The sequence below is a fragment of the Alternaria burnsii genome (assembly GCF_013036055.1).
Source record: "Alternaria burnsii strain CBS107.38 chromosome Unknown 715, whole genome shotgun sequence".
NCBI classification, from domain to species: Eukaryota; Fungi; Ascomycota; class Dothideomycetes; order Pleosporales; family Pleosporaceae; genus Alternaria; species Alternaria burnsii.
In genome coordinates, this window is record NW_024066116.1 from 1,154,893 (window position 1) to 1,176,928 (window position 22,036).

Here is a 22,036-nt window from a genome sequence, read left to right on the forward strand (position 1 = left end):
CGCAAAAGGAGCTTAGGATACCGCTGCAGGCTTGCAACGATAAGCGGGCGGCGCGCAATTAGCTTCGACCCTGGCAATTTAGCTGATAAACTACTCCGCAACTACAGCGGCGGTTCCACGACGTTGTTGGGTCCCTGGCCGGTCCGCTGTTCTGTGGCCTTCTCTCCCATTCACCTTTCTTTCTCTGTATATACCTGAAGGCGGCATTGGTTCTTTGCACCAGGCAGTTTCATGTGGCCGGACCCTGTTAGAGAAGTGACAACCCCTCGGAACACGTCGACGGCCGGAATCCATTGACCCCAGACGGCAAACACGACACCCGCCACCAAGCCAGGCACGCGATCACCCCGACGCGCCTCCCGACTTTGACGGCGCACCACTGCCCTGTCCCCGACGCACCTGTGAAGCCTTCCCCACCCGATCAATCTCGCCGAATCTGGTCTGCGGGCAGCACCATGGTGGACGCTCAGGATGCCGGGAGTAAACTATTCTCCAAGAGCCGCTGGAAGACCAAGATCTTCGAGAAGACCAACGAATTTGCCGCCGCCTCACAGCCCAGGACCAAGCCGCCCTCGGACGACCACGACATCAACGACTTCCTCAAGCCTTCGACCGACCGCGCCGCCCAGCAGCAAAAGGACGCCGCCGCCGCTGCCGCCGCCTCGGCCTTCACCCGACCCCGCATAGATGTCGCGAGCGCCCAGCGATGGCCTGGCGCACAGGCGATATTGGCCAGCGCTGCCGCCGCCGGAAGAAGCCCAGGCCCGGGAGGTCTGAAGACAGGCACGCGCAAGAAGGGCCTCACCGTGAGTTTTGTACGCACAGTCCCCGAAGTCATAGGCCATGGCGGGGACGAGTGTGAAGACGTCGTGCTGGAAGTAGCCAAGAACAAGAAGGCAGCAAGCGTGCCCGAAGCAGACAAACTGCCGTCCCAGGTACCGCAAGACGACGCGAATCTGGGGGCGCGCAGCAATGGCATAGGCAGGACGCCCTCGCAGACCGAGTACAGGACCAACCTCACAAGAACGCGCACAAACCCCGGCGAACTGTCCCCACCGCTCGGCCAGAAGATGCAGATGGGCCAGATCAACACGCACGCCCAACTGCCACCAACACCGCCGCGTTACATGGGCTCCATGGGGCTTGGGGAGCGCCCAAAGGCACTGTCTAGGGCACCAACTGGCTTTGACGGTATTCCGGAGCCTGCAGCCGCTCTCTCTGCAAGGCGACCCAGCCAAGACTCTGTCTACTCCCAGGATTCGGACAATCTCTCGCCAGTCATGTCGCGGACCATGTCAGTACGGGAGCCTACGATCCAAGAAGAAGACGATTTCCAACCAAAACCGCTCAAACGCACGCAGACTGGCTTCAGCACCGTCGACGGAGATGCTGGACACGAGCCTGTGCATGCGATACCTTCAGTGCCCAAGCTGCCAGAGAGACAATTGCCTGAACAGGACCATGACGAGCCACTCTCGTTCGCGGAAAAAGTGCGGCGAAAGATGCGATCGGAAGAGGGCAGGACATTGCACGAAGCGTCACAACGAGCAGCCTCGGGTCAAAGGCGAGACTCCGAGACAAGCTCCCAGCAGTCTATCGTCGGTACACCTCCATCCTCATACCACACACCCGCCGCAGCAAGAACACCACTGGAAACCCCACAATCCGAATCCAGGACATCACCCCCCGGGACCTTGAATACCGAAGACCCTCAACGATCTAGAGCACGTGGGCCCTCTCCAGGACGACCAGGAGCACAATCACCGCCGTCTCAATACACTGCATTTTCCCCTTCACAAGCACGTGCTTCCCCTGCTGTGCGATCAGACCCGTTCGTTGATACTACGATAAAACGAGTGCCTTCGAATAAGGAGAATGCTATCTTCGGGGCTCTTGACGACAGCCCAAACCTCCCAACTCCGCCCCAATTTCCCCAGGGTGCATCCTATTTTTCAGCACAACCTCAGCAACTACCCTCTTCGCTCCCGCAGTCTCTACAACCCTCTCCACTGCCCCAGACTCTCGCAGTGTCAGCGCCTCCAAGCCAGTTACCGTCGCGAAATGCTTCGGGTGCCAGCGCCAAACCGGCGGCCCCTCTAGCTCGCTCCGATACGAAGTCAGCAAACGAGTTTGCATACCGGGATTTTGCCGAGCGAATCACACATATGAGAGGTATTTTCCAGCTGACGGCTCAGCTTGGAGGCAACGTTAACAACCACACGCCGATGCAATGGCTCCGGGTCGCTACGTGGTGGTTTCTCAAAGGACGTACAGGGATGGAGAACCTGATAAGGAGTCAGCCTAAGACTGCCGAACCGATCCAAGAGCGACTCGCTCAACCGCATGTCGACTTGGCCAAGGTGTGGTGGATCATTTCTGAGGTGCTTCCGAACCACCCCAGCTTACAGGGATATGGCAACGCCTCTCCCGATGCGCAGGTTGATCTTTCAAGAAAAGCTGGGGACGCTGCGAGCGCGGAGGTGTTCGACATTCAGAATGCGATTGCCCACTACCTGAAGCTGCTCGTGGGATCGATGAAGAAGCACCAGAGCATGCCTCCGACCCAAGCGCTCATCCAAGGACAAGACCAAAAAATATGGGAGGAATATCCCACGTTCCCTGCAGATGCGGCGAGTGTATTGACTTCCGGACTTCCTGCACCCAACGGCAGCCAGTCGCAGTTTAGCCTATCACAGTACATACCTCTTTCCGACACCAAGACTGACTTCTGCTATTTTCGCATGTTTGTAAAGGCCTCTGTGTCGACCGACAACCCTGCGACAGATCGTGTTCCTATGGATGCCGTTGTCTCTGTCATGCGATCCAAGGAAGAATACCAGGTCAAATTGGCCATCTGCAGCCAGAACAGTCTGATCAATCTCCTAGTCGGCTCAGGATCGGTGCTTACATGGAAAGACGTCCAATGGAAGCAGCAGTCATCACAACTTACTGTCCAGCTACGACATGGATTTGTACTCACTATGGCGCTACATGAGAGTGACTTCCGCAGCCTCTGGTCTACTGTCAACCACACGAACAGGACGGAGTCTGATTTACGAGAACGGAGAGACGAGCGTTTTGCCTGTAAGATGTATTTGAAAGAGGCGAGTTACAGGGACCCCGCAAAGCCATCAGCGTTCCCAGCTGAGCGCGTATCAGGCTGCAAGCTCATGGTCTTCCAAAGGATTGAACGCAGTAGTGAAGGCACAGGCAAGCGAAAATTGCATAGAGGCTACCGTATGGTTCTGGTCACCCCGCAGCAGACTAAGCAAGTCAGCACAATCAATCACGAGCTCGGCACGAAACAGGAGCCCATGAACTTCGAATACGTGACCGAAGCGGATCAAGCCCCTGCGCTGAGATTGCGCTTCCGTGAAGAGGGTGCCGATAAGAGGCTGAGAACATGCACAGCCCATCTTGTTTTCCAGGATGGCAAGGACCGCAACAACCTGTTTGGCACTTTTACCTCCATGAACGTCGCTGAGGGCGAGACTACATTCGCCCAAGTGGCTCTCAAGGCTTTTCACATTGAGAGCGCTGACCAAGCAGAGGGCTTTACGCAGGGTAGTCGTGTGCTTGAGAAACTGCAGTGGGTGGAAGCCAAGGTTATGAACCAAGATCCAGAAGCTGCAGGACTTGAGTCAGCACCCACTGTCATGAGTGAGAGCTTGAGAATCATGTGTAGGCATACTGCTGGTATCGTCTCTGACCGCATGAACTTGGGTATGTTTCGATTTTGTTTGATGATCGACATGATTCTGACAGTTTGCAGGACCTGGTGAACTCTTGGTTCGCCTTCCAGTTGACGGAGCTGCCGAACTCACACTCCTCCGTGAGGCTCAGCAAGATATGGCCGTGGCTGTCGACGCCAGCCGTACTGATCCTAATGTTCCCGATGAGCTAGCGAAGCTACTCAAAACTCTTACAAGTGCCTCCACGATCCGACGACTGACCTTCAATTCGTTCAACGATCTTCACACCTTCCAGCTGGCTGTTACTGGCTTTCATGTGAAATTCGACGGGTACGTTCATATTCTGTGCCATGATTCGATATGTACTAACCCTACCTAGTCTCGCAAACTCCTTCTCCATATCCCGCCGTCGTATGGTAGTGCCCATCTACAAGCAATGGACCGCCAACCGCATCCGTCTGCAGATCGTCGAACAAGACAACATCATCCAGCTTCTCGCCTTCTTTGAAGACTTCTCTCATGCTGATGCCATGAACTTCCAACTCCGCCTCACCGACACTTTCCAGAAGACGGATAAGGGTGGACAATTTGGACTGAAGCTGGTTGACGCAAAGTTCGCGCTGCCTGTAGATGAAAGACGCGGCGAGGGCAAGATCCAGAAGGCCGAGGGTAGGGTGACAGGCTGGACAGGCACCAAAAGACGATTTGTTTGTCTCGACGAAATTGAGTATCCGGGCGAGCATGACGATATTCTTATCATGTTTGATTCTGCGGAGAGTAAGTCTTGTCAAATTCACTTTAGGGAAACCTATAACTAATGTTGCGACAGCACGCGATACATTCGCCGAAGCACTCCCTGCTGCGACCATGGAGCGCAAGTTTACTGTTCGAAGGAAGATATAAACCTCTTTTCTTAGTCTTGAAGACTACATACCCCACAACAACATTCCCTTTGTTACAACAGAGCAAGAAGCTCACTGGAGATCTCCTTTCTCTTTCTTTTACTCCGTATATTCTGGACTGGAAGACAGGCGCTTCTTTTTTTCTCACTTCTGGGCGTTTAGGTGCAACTCAAAGTGGCAAGGCATGAGATATCACTATTGGCATGTAGGGAACCATTCTGCAAGGAGTAAGGGCATCAAGATTGATTGCTAGCATTATCGGCATGTTCATTAGCGATTATTTCCATATACCAGACGTTTTCGTCGTCGAATATAGATGTTGATGTTGAGGCAATTGTGTGTGTGTGTGTGCGTAAAATTGGTGAATGTTGTCATGAGGTGATTACATAGTATATACAAGCTAAAGTAAAGCAGGTCGTTACTTGATGCTTTCCTGCAAGTCAACTCACTCCCGCTTCCCATGTAAACAAACAAGACATTCTAGCTAAATAGCTAGAAGAGATTAAAAGGGAAAGCCGGTTCCCAGCCCAAACCTATCCAGGTATATAGCCAAAATGCAAACAGGTCGTGACGTCGTAAAAGATGGTGGGTATGCGATATATATGTGTGTGCTGGATGAACGAATAGGGGGAATCCAATTACTGTCAATACGGAAAACGCGAAGGGTCGTAAATCAAAAAGCTACTGCGAAAACGCGGATCCAGGAGCCACGGGGTCGACGTAATATCTACTTCCGATACTACGTCTAATCTTCTCCCGCCTTTTTTCTGTACGGCGCTCCCTTAGTCTCTCCTTAACGCCAGATATGCCAATGTACTGGACGTGGTATTTCTTCAGACCTGGAAGGCTCTTGCCTTGGCGCCAGGAGCCTCGGCTTCTACGGGACTGTTCGTACTCATAGGAGACGGTCGACATGTTGTCTGGCACGGAAGCGCTGCGACGGAGGTCGTGGCTAGAACGACGCTTTGTAACGCCACCGCCGCGGTGACGGCCCAGGGGCTGTGTGGGTGCTTGGATAATGACCTTGGGCTCGGCCAAATGGCCAGCTGTGCGTGGGGTTCGGAAGTGTGGTGGAAGAGTGACATGATGACGACGTTTATTCGTGCCCGCACGTTCAACGCCGAGAGAGTTGCCGATGAGGAAGCCGCCTGAGCCACGGAAACCGCCCTTCAGCTTGTTGCCGAGAGTGCTGGCACGCCGTGGTCGTGGCGGCTCCTGCTCCGGCTCTGGATCTTCAATGTCGCTGGTGTCGCCACCCTGGGGCAGGCCTTCTTCCTCGTCGCTCTCTGAGTCACCGTCTTCGAACCCATCCCAGAAACCGCGCGGGCGCCAGAAAGGATGAAGTGTGCCATCTTCGTCATTGACACTGGGGACTGAGGGATTTCGGTGAGTGTGTCCGTGAGACTCACTAGCGTATCGGGTTCGGTTGTTTGAAGCGCGAGCGAAAAGGGGTGTGATGAGATTGTCAGAGTACCGCCGAGCTCGCTGCAAAACAGATAGTCGCCGTTGGGGGTGGGAATCAGATCGCTCAGGAGGTCCTGGTGGCCCAGGTACCAGCTCCTTCTCGAGCTCTTCCATGGGCGTAGGAGGAATGAAGTTGATTTTAGGTGGCACTGGCGGGTCTCGAGGGTTTTCAAGAGGCGAGTCTACGCCGTCAGGCTGGAGGAGGTCAGACTGCATCGGAGGGGTTGAGGGCTCAAAGGTCAAAGTTGGCTGGGGGTATGGTTCATCAGTCTCTTCGCGAGCCTCCTGAGGTGCTTCATCTGCATCCACAAACGGTGGTGTAGGTGATGCCTGCACCTCTCGGACGTCCTGTAGTTGACGCTGCTCTGGCAACAGGGAGTTTCCACGCGATTGCTGCACGACGAGCAGAGAGTTGTTGTTGTGGGGATAGATGCTCACAGCAGTTGCCTCGGTGACTTCGACTGTATCGGAGAACTGGGAAAATGGCGTCGATTGAGAGTACAGGTGGCGGGCATTAGCATGCTCTTCAGTCCGAGAAGCAGACCGCGAAGCGGATCGATCGAAACTAACGCGGCCGTGGTCTCCAGAGTCAGGTCGCGATGCCTGGCTGCGGCGTTTCATCTCTGGTGTGTATACACGATCGTCTACGACGGGCCGAACAGCCGCGTCAGGAGACAAGGAAGCGCTCTCCTGGTGTAGAGATGCTCGCTTCGCCCATGAAGTTGGCCTCGATGTTTGACGCTGAGGCTCACTATCTTTCAATGGCGAGAACTTCTCTAGGTTCTCGGATGTAGCAGGGTTCTGCTTTGCGTCAACGACGAGGGTAGCTTCCTCTGCAGTCTCACGAGCCGCAAGTAGGCGTCTGACTCTGTCTGTCAACGCAGACGGCACACGAGCGTCTTCGACAGGATGACTCGCTCCCATGAAGACGTCGCGTTCGGCTGGTCCATCCACACCCTGGTCAGGAAGATCGGACAGGGTCTTGTCGAGACCGCCTGGAAGTTTCACATCAGTGACCACTGGTTCCTGTCGTCGACCTTTCCGCGACGTCGGTGATGCTCGGCGTGGCTTCGGTGAAAGGGTTGGCGATGGTGCTCGCTCCACAGGCGGTTGTGTAGTTTCAATCGGCCTTGGACTTTTGGACGGCAGGATCTCTGTAAAGTTTCTTGGTTTTGAGGACAGCGTTCGTCTTGTGGGTTCAGGTGCTGAGTTTACTCGTTTGTGGTAACTGCCACCTGATCGGGCAATTGTGCTGTGTCGACTCAGTATGTCCGCGGCAGGTTGTAGCACGTTCCGTATGGATTCCTGATGAGCCTGTGTATGCGCCGAGCTATCAATAGTCCTCGATCGCAACGACAGAGACGGAGACATGATGCGCTGAGAACTGACATCGGAGTCAGTGCTAAACCTCGCGCTCCTGTCGGCAATGTTGGTCCTCTTGTGCACTAGGCGACGAGGCGGCACGTCGTCGTACTGGGAAATGACCGAGTTGCGATTTGAGTAGGCTCCGGATCCAAGCTCCGAAGGCGCGCTGATGTCTCTTCTGTATGCCATGTTCCGTCCTGAGTGTCGTAGTGTCTGTGTTCTTCGCGGCGGAGTGATGATAACATGAGCCGATACTACTGTCGAAGCCACTGACGCTGTCGAGAGTCGCTTGTTGGTTGAATCGCGATGCTTCCCGGCCGACATGCCTTCGCCCTCCGAGGGCCACCCGATAGAATGCGCAAAGTTCTCGATGGACGGCGTAACGGGACTGTTGTGGCTGGCCTCGACGCGTTGGCGCAGACTGGAAGCGCGTCGCGCTCTGTTGCTTGGAGTTGGGGAGGCGGCTTCGACGATGGTGACGGCAGGAGCGGATTCGGCAATGGGTTCTGCGACGGGCGCGACAGGCTTTGCGACGGGTTCTGGGGCGGATACTTTGCGAGGAGAATTGTAGTCGGGTCTGCGTTTTCTGCGAACCGTTACGTTGCGCATGAGGTCTGTGTTCCACTCGCGATCTGGGATATGCTCGACCGCCTGGGGACCCTTGTTTTCCTCAGCACCGACGGTTGAATCCACCTGTTCAGTAGCGGGGAAGTAGGGGCCTTGGGTGTTGGTTGGCGTGACATCACTTTGGTCATGTTCGAATGCCAGGCCCAGTCCTCGGTCTTCGTCGACAGTGCTCAGCCTGTCGTTGGCGGGTGTCACTGATCTGCTGTCGTCGCGATCCGACGAGAAGGGGTCCTCTCTAGCAGTCTGGAAAGAGTCTGCTCTCGAGGACGGATATGTGTATATGGGCGGTCGTTGGAGCGTGGCATTGGTAGCGTTGGAAGCATTGGAGGCGTTGGTTCGCGGCGGACTGGGATCGGGCGTGGGAGGACTGCGCGCATTGACCGGAGTGCTGAGGGACGACTTGTGTGAAATGAGCGAGTTGCGTACGCTGTCGGCAAGTGGCGGTTGCTCGGGCATTTGGGTCGAGGATCCGTCCTGCGAAGCTGTGGGCGGCGTGGGCGGGAGGCCGCTGTCTGCTCCCTTGAGCAGGCCGGGCGAGGGGAGCGGCGTGTTGTGGTCGCTTTCGACGGTCGACTCGGTGTCATGGGTAGCTTGTGTGGTGTATGAATCGTCTCGTTTCAGGGGCGCTGCAGCTCTCGAGTAGGTGCGGTAGTCGTCGGTGCGGAGCGGCAGGCGCTTCGTCTGGCGTAGGTTCGGGGAGGGTTGGAAAGACGACTCGAGCATGGCATAGACGTCGGGCTCGGGTTGAGACATGGTAGCCAGCCGCCTTGCCGTCCCTGTCGCTGCTGGCCCGTGTACCGCTGCAAGGTGGCTCTTCTGTCGTTGTTGTTAAGAAGCCATGACCCGCGAGCGCAAGACGGCTGTCGCTGTGCCCACGTCGCAACACCCGAGACGTATGCAGGCTGCCGTCGGTGCAGGGCGCTGGGTGGTGGTGACGCAGGTAGCCTCGGGGTGGCCGTGCCAAGCCAGCCGTTCACGATGCGATTAAGCGGATGCACGACGGACAGGACAATTTGCGACGGGGCACGGTATGGCGAGTGAGGCGGATTTTGGAGACGGGACGTTGGTGTGCGGAAGGAGCAGGTCACTGCGCAAGAATCGATGCGCGCGCCGAATTGGTGGCTTTCCAAGCTTCGGCGGTGATGGCGGCCGGGGGTCCAGATGGCCTCAGTGATCGCGTCAGGTTCTGGGCGACTGTGTTAGGGGAACAGAGAAACAGGTGCCGTGGTGGCGATTGTGTGTTTAGAAAAGCAACAATTCTTACTACTACCGACATTACCATGCGAAGCAGCTGTGGTTGGAGACGGCCGTGTCAGCTAACGCTTCACCATCATCTCATTCGCCTTATCGCAAGCATTTGTGCCAGCAATCGCGCCAGTCATCCCGCCCAACACGCTGCTTTTCTGCACCACAGCCCCCTCCCCCTCTTCCGTGTACCCTGTATGTGACAGTACTCCGCGACCCGCATCGACTTGCAATCATGTGCTCAAGTCTCTTTGTACCTTTGTACTTTGTACCTTGCACTGAATAGCTAGCCTCGTGCATTCCAACAGTCGTTGATCAAGATCGCACACTGGCCCCAAATATGTCAAACTACACCACCCGTCTTGGTGACAGCCGTTCAAGTCGACCGTCTCGGGTCCTCCCAGCGCATAGCTAGACATCACGCTACAAAGGTGACGTCATGAGCCTCTGATGGCATTTTTACGTGCGAATGCTCTCAAGAGTGGAGCCATGGAAACTACATGATAAAAGTTCAAACACGTTCGCCAATATGCATCTTCACACCAACATATCCGAGGTAGAATCTGTTCTACAACATGCACGCTATTGCAGTAACCGAGTATGGTCCCATTACCAACCTCAAATCAATCGACATTCCCAAACCCTCCGACCCGCAAGGCCATGATATTCTCGTGCGCATGAAAGCCTGCTCTGTCAATCCAGTCGACACCAAGGCGCGCGCTGGGACCTACGATGACTATCCAGACTATTACCAACGAACACCCAAGCTTCCCCAAATCCTTGGCTTTGATGGCGCTGGCGTGATAGAAAGTGTCGGATCTGCTGTCAAGAACTTCAAGTCTGGCGACGAGGTGTACTACGCCGGTTCCCCAATCCGACAAGGAAGCAACGCTGAATACCAGCTGGTAGATTCGAGAGCCGTGGCACTGAAACCAAAGAGTTTGGACTGGGAACAAGCTGCTGCCATGCCCTTGACTTGGATCACAGCGTATGAAGCACTCGTGGAACGCATGGAAATTCAGAAGAACGAACTGGCTGGCATTTTGATCATCAACGGAGCAGGAGGCGTTGGCAGCGTAGCAAGTCAGATCGCGCGTCGTGTTCTCAACCTCCCTGTTGTAGTCACTACAGCGTCTAGAGAAGAGACGGTCAGTTTTTCAAAAGACGTAGGAGGCGCCACGCATACCATCGACCATCACCAAGACATTACAGAACAAGTTGACAAGTTGAAGCTCGACGTCCCCATCAAATACGTCTTCATCACGCACACGCCAACGTCTGGCTATCTCGCACCTGCAGCTAAGATTTGTGCACCCTTCGGAAGAGTATGTTCTATTGTTCAAGACAAGGAGATGCCAATGTATGGCACCGAATTCATGGCAAAGAGCCTTACGTTCGTTTGGGCATTGTTGGGCACAAAACCCTATTACGGAGTTGACATTGAGAGTCACGGAAGAATTCTCAAAGAACTGGCTCAAATGCTAGATGATGGTCAAGTCAAGTGTCATTGCATGCAGAAGCTGAAGGTCGATGAACATGGCTTGAGAAAAGCTCATGAGATCATTGAAGGTGGAAAAGCGGTTGGAAAGGTTGCTTTAGAATTCTAACCAGAGAAACGTAGTATCGATAGATTAAAAGTATTCGCCTATCCAAACGGATACATTGATATTTCTCTCATGTGTCGGGAGCGCAACCGTCTCGGCTTCATTGCCGTTACAATGGTTCTGACGTCAAACCCCGCGCTGTCACTTCCCGTTCGGGCAAGTGTTTCCCCAGATATATCCCATTCACCCATCTGTTCAGCAATACCAACCAAACTAACCCAACATATCACTTTTCACAATGGGAATAAAAGTAAACTCTTACAAACTCTCTCCCACGCCGCTTATCCCAAACTCTCCCTATCCACTACTCCACTACCCAGGTCTACTCCGCGATCTAGTATCATCGCCCACCTTCAAAACTACTCAAATACTAGATCTCTACGCCTCAAATGGCTGGCAAACGCAATGGATAGCAAAATACGGTCTGGATATCCAATCCCACTATCACTCCACCACACACGAAGCCATGACTGTCATCTCAGGCGAAGGTGCCACCATCCGCTTCGGTGTTGCCGACTCACCCTCCTGGACCCAGGGAAAGCACTCACCAGGAGACAGAGCAGATGGCGAAGAAGGCGGCATAGACATTGAAGCGAGAATTGGCGACGTGTTCATCATACCTGCTGGCGTAAGCCACAAGACGTTTCTTCCCAAACCACATAATGAGAAGCTCGGGTTCTATCAACCAAAGGATGTTGAAGAAGGTCTGGCAGCAGAGATTGATGATGAGAAGGAGCGCGAGAGAAGAAAGTTCTTTGAGAGTGTCGAGATCGAGAAGAACTTCATGATGATGGGCGCATATCCTTACGGTGGTGTTTGGGATTTCGCTGTTGGAGGTGAGCATAATGGAAAAGAGGGAGAGGTTTGGCATGTAAAAGTGCCAAGGAAGGATCCTGTGCTCGGGGATGGTGAAGAGGGCATTCTGGGACTATGGCAAGGGATTTAAGCACTGTAGTAACTTGCAGACCATCCAGTATGTACATTGCTGAATTGCCAACTCTTGCGGGTGCCGCAATGATGAGGTTGGAATTTCTCCGCATTTTTTGTCCTGAGATGGGTCCGATGATCCCGGAATCGGCGCTAGCTCCACTCTCACGCAACGCGCCCTACGAGCGATCTCATTACATCTCGTTGATATATAGCAGGTAGCCATGCCCCTACAATTCGCGCCTTCACAACTGTTCTTCATGATCGACGAAACTTGCGTTTTTTTTTTTTGCGTCGGTTCAGATCAATGCGATGCTTGGACGATTCCTCAACTATTCCAGAGCATGCTTTTCATGTACGCGTACGAATAGCGCATTGAGAAAAAGAGCAGACACAAGAGGCACGCAAGACTGGCCCTCTAGACAGTCCCCCTAGAGACCCTCGCTTCTACGCGCCGCACACATGGACCGATGCTTTGTGAGGACCGTCACCCGCTGGTAACCGCCGGATCATAGACACAGTCAAGCGACCGCCATCGTTATCATCATTACCAACGCCAACACATCGTTTCATCAAGGGCTCATACCAAAGCACACAGTAGCCGGAGCGAATTTACGCCCGGCCCAGGCCATCGGGCTTCCAAGTGCCAAGTCAGTGCCGTATAGCCGGGTGCCATCTTACAGATAACAAATGCACGGCCTAGCTCTCAGCCAACTGTGATATTACTCGCAGTGAATGGCCCATTTTCGAGCATTACCCCGAATCTGGATGGCCTCATCTGTCGCGTGCGTGTATTCGAACGCGTGCCAAGACCCCGCCCTCAGGCCCAAGACTTACCGTAGTGTCCTGACGATATCACTACCCCTCGTGGCTGGCACGCTAACACAGGACCAGCGCCACGTCCGAGAACATGGTATGGAGCTGGCACTTGTCTGATCTGAAATCATCCAACCAGGACGAAGCTGCTGATCACTTGGGATCCGTTGTACCCGGTCTGTAGGGCACGCCTGGAGCTAGCTGAGCCTGTGCGAAGAATCTGGGGAAGTCTTGGAGATGTACGCCACAGTTGTAGTAATGTTTGTAGAAGGAAGGTGGGCGATTGCTCGGGCTGGGCAGCGCTTGGTGAGACAGAAATCCAAGAGAGGATGGTCAGGTAGTATGTCTCTATATACCGGGATCAACTGCGTCAGTCTTACGGTCGACTCTAAGATTCACCACACCACTCCTGTTGTTCATACAATTCATATCTTCTCGCCTTGAACGTCAAGATGGGAGCAATCAAGAAAATCCTTCTGAAGCTCTCGCCAGATTCGAAAAAAGGGGAAGATGGCCGCGATGTGTTTGGAAACCGTGTTCAATTCGTTCTCTGCGCCATGGGCGGTGCCGTTGGTCTTGGTAACCTGCTACGATTCCCGTCAGTCGTGTACAACAACTACGGTCTTCAGTTCTTCATTCCGTACCTCATCGCTCTTTTTTTCGTTGCCCTTCCCGTCTTGGTCTTAGAGATCGCGCTTGGTACCGTCTACCGTGGTGGTCCTGTGTTGGCATGGCACAGCAACAACAAGCGCGCCAAAGGCATTGGTCTTGCCGTCGTATTCAACGGTGTAAGCAGATTTGGGCCCAACGGGGTTGCAGAACAAACGCTAATCTTCCACCCTCAGTATGTTGTTGTTACCTATTATGTACCGCTCCTATCCTGGATCATGAAGTACTTTGCTCGATCGTTTCAGAGTCCCCTTCCATGGAAAGGGGCAGACCTCAGCGAGTACTTTTCTGAAGTCATAGTTGCCAACGCGGCCCCAGCATCGACCGGTAGCTTCAACCCCGATGGCAGTGTCGCCTCTTACACTAGTTACACGGGAACCGGGATGCTGGGAGAGACTGCAGGCTGGGCAATCTTCACCTGGTTTGTCACCTGGTTGTGCGTTTTTAGGGGTGTAGGCATGACTGGACGTGTCATCTACGTTACGATGGGTCTCCCTCTGGTTCTGATCATTATTCTTATTGGTCGTGGAGTCTCTCTACCTAATGCTGGAGAGGGTATCAAGTTGTACTTTGCTACGTGGAGGACAAGCGCACTCCAGGGTCCGCAGATCTGGCAAGCGGCTTTTGGTCAGATATTCTTCTCTATTGGTGTCGGCTTTGGGTAAGCTTCAAACGCGGCACAACAAGTAAGTACGCTGACACGCATTCAGGTACTTCACTTCATGGGCATCTTACTGCTCGCAACACTCAAACGCCGTACAAGATGCTCTTATTATCGCCTTTAGCAACTCCGCTGTCGAGGTCATTGCCGCTTTCTCGGTCTTCGGTGTCATTGGCTACTTGGGCATTGACCCCTCCAGCGGTGAGGCCTTGGGTACTTTCGTCACAGGATTCATCACATACCCCGAAGCTCTAGCACAGATGCCAGGCGCTCCGTTCTTCTCCGTAGTCTTCTGTAAGCATCCGCGAACGATCAGCACTCGAGACATGAGCTAACTCAGTAGTCTTCACTCTCTTCCTTCTCGGCCTCACTTCCGCGTTCTCTCTCCTCGAAGTCATGACTACGTTAATCCTCGACACAAACTGGGGCTGCAAGATTCCTCGCTGGGCTGTTTGCACTATTGTGACTATTGTCTCTGCGCTCATTTCTTTGATTTATTGCACAGAGTTTGGTCTCCAAGCCCTTGATGCAGTGGATACATACGTTAACGATGTCGCGCTCTTCTTCACAGGTTCGTATGCTCTTTCTGACGGCATTGGGTGGCCCGCTAACATATCTGTAGTATGGTGCGAGACCTTCGCCGCAACATCGCTCTACCGCTGCCGCGATGTCGCGAACCAGGTCGGCTGGCCCAGCTACCTCATCTACACCATCGGATTCGCTGTCGCCCAAGGACTTGGCATTCGCGTTGCTTACGGCTCCACTCCTGGAACTGGTGCTGGCGTCGGTTTTGCCTTCTTCTTTGCCAGCACTTTCATCGCACTCTTCGCTGCTAGAACACCTGGTATCCCCGCCCCGCGTTTCTGGGGTAACAGCAAGTTCATGAGCCGTTTCTGGTGGGTAGCTTTCTATCCTGGAAATCAACTTACTAGGGATCTCAATGTTCTCATTGGCGTCGGAAAGAACTGGAATATCCCTTATTTTTGGGCTGCTATCATGAAGGTATGTTTACGAAAGTTGATTGCTCATGATTGCACCGCGCTAATAATATTGTTCCATAGTACATCTCCGGTCCTATCCTTGCCATTGTCCTCTCATTCGCCTATCCGAAGTTCACGGAAACGCATATGTACGACCCCATCATGATCTATGGCTTCAGCATCGTTCATCTCGTTTTACCAACGATTGTATTGGGTCTCTTAATGCCGTCCTGGTTCAATTGGATCATTCCTTCCGCGAAGATTCCCCTGGGCGAAAAGCCAGTTGCGCCAATGGAGACGATTGACAACTCAAATGAGATCATAACAATCAGTAGTGAAGAGAGTGGAGTACCACCGTACACTGCCGAACCTATGATGGAGCCCAAGGTGTCGATGAAGCATTGAGTCATCGTTGTGACAGTTTCCTGTACCGGTCTTCTGTTGAATAGAAGGAAAGCCCGTAGCTAGTAAACAGACGATCGTTCATCTTCTAGCATCGCAATAATCGATGGATTCTACTTTTTCCCTGACCCAAACACGCACTGTGCGAACTTTCTATGTCAACCTTACCGCGGACTAGCCTTCACCAGCCACGCTTTGATTCCCTCCGTATGTCTCCTAGGCAGCCCCTCCCATCTTCCCTCATCATACGTCGCATCAAGACTCTTCAAAATATTAGCCGCCTTCCTAAGTACCACTCTCTTCGCGCCAGCCCAAGGCGTCTTGTCGACAAAAGCATCCGCTTCGCCCATCAGCTCCATCCTCTTATCCCTGGTCTCCTGTCCATCCTCTTTCTCCGCATCACAAAGCTTACATACACATCTGAAACCCCATGTCCTTTCCAGGAACCCTTGTCTCGTTTCATAGTCAAGCGAAGCATCGTAGGGGTGGAAAATTTCCTCGCCAGCTTTAATAGGCTCCGTAGCACGGATGATGATCATGTCGCCCGCGAACTCCTTTGTTGTGTTGGCGAGGCAGGAGTGGTTGATATATGCAGCGTGACGCCAAAGACCTGTACTAGCATTTCTCGCGCTCTCTTCTCCAAATTGACTTCCAGGTCCGAAAGCGTTGCGCGACATGATGTCGTGGACCCGGAAGATGTCTACGACGGGCCCATCCTCGTTTGAGTAGACATCGCTGCCTTCGCCTTGATAGTCACCGAAGAGATCCATTAGGTCTTCAGTTTGAGATGGCTGGTTGAGACATTTCTGAACGAGCGCTTTTGCGAGACCGACGGGTGCGACGCGAATACGGTCGTCGCGGATGTCGTACGTCATAGCTGTAAGAGTGTCTTCTTCGTGACCCCATACTACGCAAAAGGCCTTTTCGCACATGACGGTCTCCCCAGGGGCGAGGTCACGGGTAGCGTATAGCCCGCGGCCTTTTCCTGGGCTGTCTTTGACTACAGTATTTTTGATAAAGTTTCCAGCGTCAACTCTTGATCGAGCTTTTGAGAGACCGGTCCTGATCTTCACCAGATCGTAGCCTCCTGCTTCTTCCTCGCGTAGACGTGCTTCAATTTTCTTTAGTTGTACTTTGGCGTCCTTATCGTCCGGGGTGAGCTTTTGTGCTTCTTGGAAAAAACGTTTGGCTTCTTGCCAGCGGCTCTGATTGTACGAGGCTGACCCAGCGCGGTAGTAAGCTTTGCTATCTAGTTCCTTTGATTTCTGATCGTCTCTTCCGGTTAGTGAAGCTCGTGCGTCAGTCTTCACTTCGTCTAGCCGACCTAGTAGCAGGTTGACATAAGCACGATTCCGAAAAATGTCGCGCGCTAGATCGGGATTCTCTCCTGCGACGATATCCTGCTTTGCGATCGCCAGGCCTGTGGTGTACTTCTCGTGGGCTAGTGGGAGATCCTGCTTCTTAAGTGCGTTGTTACCCTGAGTTTTGAAGCGTGTGGCTGCCTTCTCCGCTGCCGCTGCATCAGCCCAATCTTTGGTGCCCTCTTCGTGGCAGATGACTAGGTCAGAAGGATGATCGACTCGAAGAGTAGGCTCTCCCTGTTCAGTGAGGGTAAAGTAAGGCTCTTTGATGATGAACTGCTTTGTGGACTCCAACACATCTTCGCTGTACCGTGTTTTGTGCAGCAATATCTCCAGACGTTCTGCATCGCTTCCGTCCTCATCCTGAACCATAGTCCACGACCTCGCGACGAGTGTAACTACTGGGCTCTCTCGCTTTACAACCAGTTTGTAGCCTCGGTGATGCGTCTCCATCTTCAGATCTGCCATTTTCATCGGCTTCAAATCTGACAGTGGCGTCGTGCATGGAGGATATGGCTGGCCTACGCCAATGACAGGGATCGTAGTTGAAGTCTTGCCTTGGGTTTGCATCATATCCGGATCCGGTGCACCTCCCATGTCTGCCATGAGAGCTGCGCCCGTGGCCTGCTGGTGAGCAGCTAGCTTGTCTCTCGGAGCCTTTACATTTCCGCTTTGCTCCTTGCACTTTTCAAATCGTTCTTTGACTGTCTTCTGTATCCGCTCCGCCTCTTTCTCCGTTAAGTATATCGTGTTGTCTTCACGCTGGCTGTTTGCCATATTTGCAACCTATCGCGTTGTTCTCTGGCCAATCTCTCAACTTTCCGCAGGTGTTACTAAAAATCTTTCTTGCGTACCGATGGTGAACGTTTCCGGATTGCCTCGCAGTCAATCCTGATGTATCCGCCAACGAAATGACAGAAAATTTGCTTCGGCGAGGAAAAGAAATTCAGGAGTACAGGGCGTGAAGCGGATTTCAACTGACAGAATTTAATTCTGCTAGAGTCAGATGCTCTCTACTTGAAGTTCGACACCAAGTGCATCCGGAGGGGTCGAAGCTAACTGAAATTTGTTATCGATAAATGTGGGGCAGGAAGCGACACCTTTGGGAGCGGAACTCGAAGCCGCTCGTGAAGTCTATCGTTGCCAACACAGACCTCACTATCACTATATAGTAATCCGAGCTTCAAGTAATCTACTTCCATACACTTGAGCTTTCTGTACCCGCTGCTTTGCCCTTTTGATATGTCTCACTTAGACTGTTATACAAACCTTTGACCCTCTCAATCTCGCCTAATAGCCTCTCCCTCTCGCTTCGATCATGAATCCCTCCGACGACGTCAGCAAAGCTCTTCGCGGTAAAGAACTTGTTCCTGCGATTGTACAGTTGCCTGTTCTGTACCTGCTTTTCATTTTCGCCTTCCCCCTGCACCCTAAACACCTCTTGCAGGATGTCGATGTCGTACGGGATCCCAAATAGATCCCGACTATCCTCATACGTGAACAAATAGTAAAACTCGTTGAAACCTGCCCAAGTAATGCCGCTTAAACAGAGAGAACAAGGCTCGTGGGTAGCGAGGAAGATGCAGTCTTTGGCCGGATGAGGTCGTGTTGACGGATCAGGGAAATCGACAGTGCAGAACTGTTGGATACAGTTTATCTCGCCATGTAGGAGAGGTGATATGCGTTCGTTGTTTGTGGCAAGGGTGTATGGTGCAAGGTCTTTACGGGCCAGGATAGCAGCGCCGAAGAGCTTAGAGCCGCTCGAGACACCTTTCTGCGTCAAAGGTATGATCCTTTCCTCTATCGTAGACAGGAGTTGCGAGACGAGCTTCTCAGGCGGTAGGGATGTTGAAGTTGTGTCGGAGGACATTTTGTGACTGGCAATGGAAAGACGTGCTAGAGTTTGATGTTGCGAGATCTGCAATGTCAGTCTTGGGATGGGGCCATTGTCGTTTTTGACCGCGAATACTGTTTCGCTTATCGTTCGAAGTGTTCGTTGATCGTGTTACTCACGTCGGGGGCTGCCGGTGGCGTACGTGCGGGGCTTACCGATATGTTTATAGCGGGGCGTCGCCGTCCACCTACGTTCTGTACGCATCCGATTTTTCTCCAGCTCTTGAGTTACAGGTCCTTAGTTGCTGAAAAGCCCCGCAGTGTGCTGTTCTAGGCGCATTGCTATACCATGCCCATTGTCCAAAAGCACGCTCAGAATATATCACATACCCTTCTTTAGAGAATGATCGCTGGAGTCTTATTCTCATTCTAGTCGATATCCTGTCGAAGCGAACCAGCCGATAACATAATTCAAGCTTTCTGTTCACTTAAGATTATACATTGGCTGATCTCTTGTGCTAATGGAAGGAAATATCCTGTCTTGATCTTGGAATATTAGGAGGCTGGTATGATGTGATTAGAGCTGTAGACTGCCTCATTCTAATGACACATTCTCCAAACTGCTCTCGTCTTCCGTGGGGCGCGAGTGTATCTCAAAGTATAGAGGAGGAAGCATGGAAGTTACCACTGCGAAGGGTAGCTGATGACAAGGTGCCCACATGGAGACGCTAGCCGAACACAGAGCAAGCGCGGAACACGTCCACCAGCTCAACGCGTTGCGTCCTAGCAATCTTCCCCACATCAACCGAGACAGCGAAATCCGATGACGACTATGCATCAACCGGGGACAAGTAATGGAGTACATGTAGAATTCATTAACTATCTGTTTTACAGCTCGCGGAACTCATAAATCGACAAACTCGCCCTTCAACAGTGGATCGTCGCGCACCTGCTGCAGGTAGTTCTCTACCTTCGCCATCAACGCAGGCACATCGAAGCCAAAGTATTTGTAGGCTGCTTTGCCTGGCAGGCTGTGACCGAAGCGCTTTACACAGCATGCTGCATCGGCATACCTCTCCCATCCGTTTGGCGCATACGGCTCAATAACGACAGCTGGAATGCCGCGATGTCTTCTCAGAGTCTCTCGCTTGTATTGTGTAGACTGGGCATCGAATAGCCGCTGGCACGGGAAGCTCACGACGCGTGCTTTAATGTTCTTCGCCTTCAGCTCCTTCGCTGTATCGACCGCATGATGCAGCTCTGCACCGACACCAATAAGCGTCACATCCGCATCCTCAACCTCCTCGATTACATATGCACCTTTCCCGACCGAATCCCGCTTCGTCTGTGCAAGCTGAGGAAGAGTGTGTCGCGATGTCGAGATGATGGTCGGCGTGTTCTTCGCCTCAATTGCTGTGATCCACGCTCCGGCAGTCTCCTCGCTATCGGCCGGTCGAATGTACAATAGGTTGGGCATAGCGCGGTAGAGGTTTGCGAGTTCAATTGGCTGATGAGTTGGACCGTCTTCGCCCATCCCAATGCTATGTTGATGTCAGTGAGGAACCATTGAAGAGCTCTGGGGCTGCTACCTGTCATGTGTCGCCGCATGTATGACCTGGAGCTGTTGCAGCGCGCCCATTCGAATAGCCGGTGCTGCATAGAGGTAGAACATGAAGAAAGAGGATGTGACAGGGATAAACGTGTTGGGTGCAAAAGCTGCCAAACCGTTGGAGATGGCACACATGGCATGCTCCCGCACACCGTAATGGATGTACCGTCCGCTGTAATTGCCTACAATCCCGCATGTTGTCTTCAGATCAGGCTGAGACTTGTCAGCGACCTGCTTCTCGGAGGGAAGAGTGCAACACTTACATTCTGGAAATCGACCTTGCCCTTCCAAATCATATTGACCGAGGGCGACAGATCCGCTGTGCCGACCATGAAGTTGTTTATCTTCTCGGCGATCGAATTGAAGACCAGGCCCGACGCTTTTCTCGTCGCCGTCGGCGCATCGGGAAATGAGCTCGGAACCAGGTCTTTCCAATTCTCTGTCAGGCGACCCTCCACCCTGCGTTTGAAGTCGGTTCCCTCCTCCGGATACTTACTTAGATACTCGTCTACTTTCTTCTCCCAGGACTTTACAAGCTCCTCGCCCCTCGCCGGAATATCTTCAAAGAACCTGCGCACTTCATCGCTAACAACAAAATGCTCCTCGGGGTTGAAGCCGTAAGCTTTCTTCATGTTGGCCACATCCGCTGCGCCGAAAGCTGCGCCATGCGCAACTGCGTCGCCTGCAACAGCACTGCCAAGGCCGATTACCGTTCGGACATTGATGAATGTGGGCTTCTCAGTAGATGATCGTGCCTTGTTCAGAGCCTCAACAAGGCCCTCAATGTCGAAACAGCCATCCTCAATGTCGATGATATCCCAGCCGCATGCCGCCATCTTGGCATTCACGTCCTCAGTATTGGTTAAATCGACAGAACCGTCGCAAGTGACCTGGTTGTTGTCGTAAATAATGGTAAGGTTGTTCAGCTTCAGATGGCCAGCGAAAGAGATTGCTTCTAAGGCAACACCTTCTTGAAGGCACGCGTCTCCGATCATACACCATGTGTGGTTCGACACCACGTCGAAGTCTGGCTTGTTGTAAATCGCCTGCAGGTTCTTTGTCGCCATTGCCAGACCCACCGCGTTAGCCACACCCTGTCCTAACGGGCCAGTCGTCACTTCAATGCCTTCATGTTCGATTTCAGGATGTCCTGGACAGAGAGCGTCGACGCGATCTGAGTGATACGACTTCAGTTGATCGAAAGTCATGGCTTTATACCCTGTGAGATGGAGGAAGGTGTATTGGAAAAGACATGTGTGGCCGTTTGACAGGACGAATCGATCCCGGTTGAAGTACGTAGGTGTGTGCGGTGCATATCGCATGCCATACTTCCACAGTGCGACACCAATCGCAGCCATACCAATGGCGCCTCTATCATATCTTTAGTCCTATGCTTTCGAAGGTTGTTGGACTGCTTACCCGGGATGCCCGCCATTGAACTGTTGACACAGATCCGCAATGAGCAGTCTGAAAGTTTTCAAAACATGATCTTGCTCTTTCGATAATTTTTGAACCGATGACTGTTCCAACTTCGCCTCTTTTTTCAGTCCATCCACGACGTTCTGACCGTAACCGGTCGAGCCGTTCACTTGTGGTGAATCTTGCGATGTATGCATTTTGTGTCTTTGTGAGAGGGAAATGCGAGGTATGAACTTCACCACACGAATATTAGTAGACTTATAAATCTGAAAGGACTAACAGGAGTATCGTTTCTAGGTATCTCTTGTGCTGCTATGAAAACTAATCTTCGACGTATATCCAGAACAGTTGGCCGGGCTTTCCACATTTGGTAATCCGACGCGTCGATCTTGCGGGAATACACGTCGTCTTCTCGATTCCCATTGGACGGGACAACCACGCCTAGATCAATTACGGTAAC

The 22,036-nt window shown here is 52.8% G+C and overlaps 6 protein-coding genes across 6 annotated transcripts; 3 read left to right on the top strand and 3 right to left on the bottom strand.

The window, feature by feature from the left end:
- Positions 1-455: 455 nt before the first annotated feature.
- On the top strand, positions 456-4,595 carry GT037_007541 (uncharacterized protein; the record flags this gene model as incomplete). Its single annotated transcript, XM_038932588.1, has 4 exons — positions 456-3,723; positions 3,773-4,022; positions 4,072-4,469; positions 4,522-4,595. The coding sequence occupies 4 exons, from the start codon at positions 456-458 to the stop codon at positions 4,593-4,595; spliced, it is 3,990 nt and encodes a 1,329-aa protein (XP_038785076.1).
- A 680-nt stretch (positions 4,596-5,275) lies between these two features.
- Positions 5,276-8,803, bottom strand: GT037_007542 (uncharacterized protein; the record flags this gene model as incomplete). Its single annotated transcript, XM_038932589.1, has 1 exon — positions 5,276-8,803. One exon carries the CDS (start codon positions 8,801-8,803, stop codon positions 5,276-5,278), a length of 3,528 nt encoding a protein of 1,175 aa, XP_038785077.1.
- A 1,067-nt stretch (positions 8,804-9,870) lies between these two features.
- On the top strand, positions 9,871-11,845 carry GT037_007543 (quinone oxidoreductase; the record flags this gene model as incomplete). The annotated part of the gene is made up of 2 exons (XM_038932590.1): positions 9,871-10,786; positions 11,220-11,845. The coding sequence occupies 2 exons, from the start codon at positions 9,871-9,873 to the stop codon at positions 11,843-11,845; spliced, it is 1,542 nt and encodes a 513-aa protein (XP_038785078.1).
- A 1,249-nt stretch (positions 11,846-13,094) lies between these two features.
- GT037_007544 (solute carrier family 6 protein) lies at positions 13,095-15,357 on the top strand (the record flags this gene model as incomplete). The annotated part of the gene is made up of 6 exons (XM_038932591.1): positions 13,095-13,430; positions 13,488-13,972; positions 14,022-14,266; positions 14,316-14,543; positions 14,595-14,974; positions 15,034-15,357. 6 exons carry the CDS (start codon positions 13,095-13,097, stop codon positions 15,355-15,357), a joined length of 1,998 nt encoding a protein of 665 aa, XP_038785079.1.
- Positions 15,358-15,518: 161 nt separating this feature from the next.
- Positions 15,519-17,492, bottom strand: GT037_007545 (uncharacterized protein; the record flags this gene model as incomplete). The annotated part of the gene is made up of 1 exon (XM_038932592.1): positions 15,519-17,492. The coding sequence occupies one exon, from the start codon at positions 17,490-17,492 to the stop codon at positions 15,519-15,521; it is 1,974 nt and encodes a 657-aa protein (XP_038785080.1).
- A 415-nt stretch (positions 17,493-17,907) lies between these two features.
- Positions 17,908-21,773, bottom strand: GT037_007546 (dihydroxyacetone synthase; the record flags this gene model as incomplete). Its single annotated transcript, XM_038932593.1, has 5 exons — positions 17,908-18,633; positions 19,498-20,089; positions 20,138-20,370; positions 20,421-21,528; positions 21,577-21,773. The coding sequence occupies 5 exons, from the start codon at positions 21,771-21,773 to the stop codon at positions 17,908-17,910; spliced, it is 2,856 nt and encodes a 951-aa protein (XP_038785081.1).
- Between the last annotated feature and the right edge of the window lie 263 nt (positions 21,774-22,036).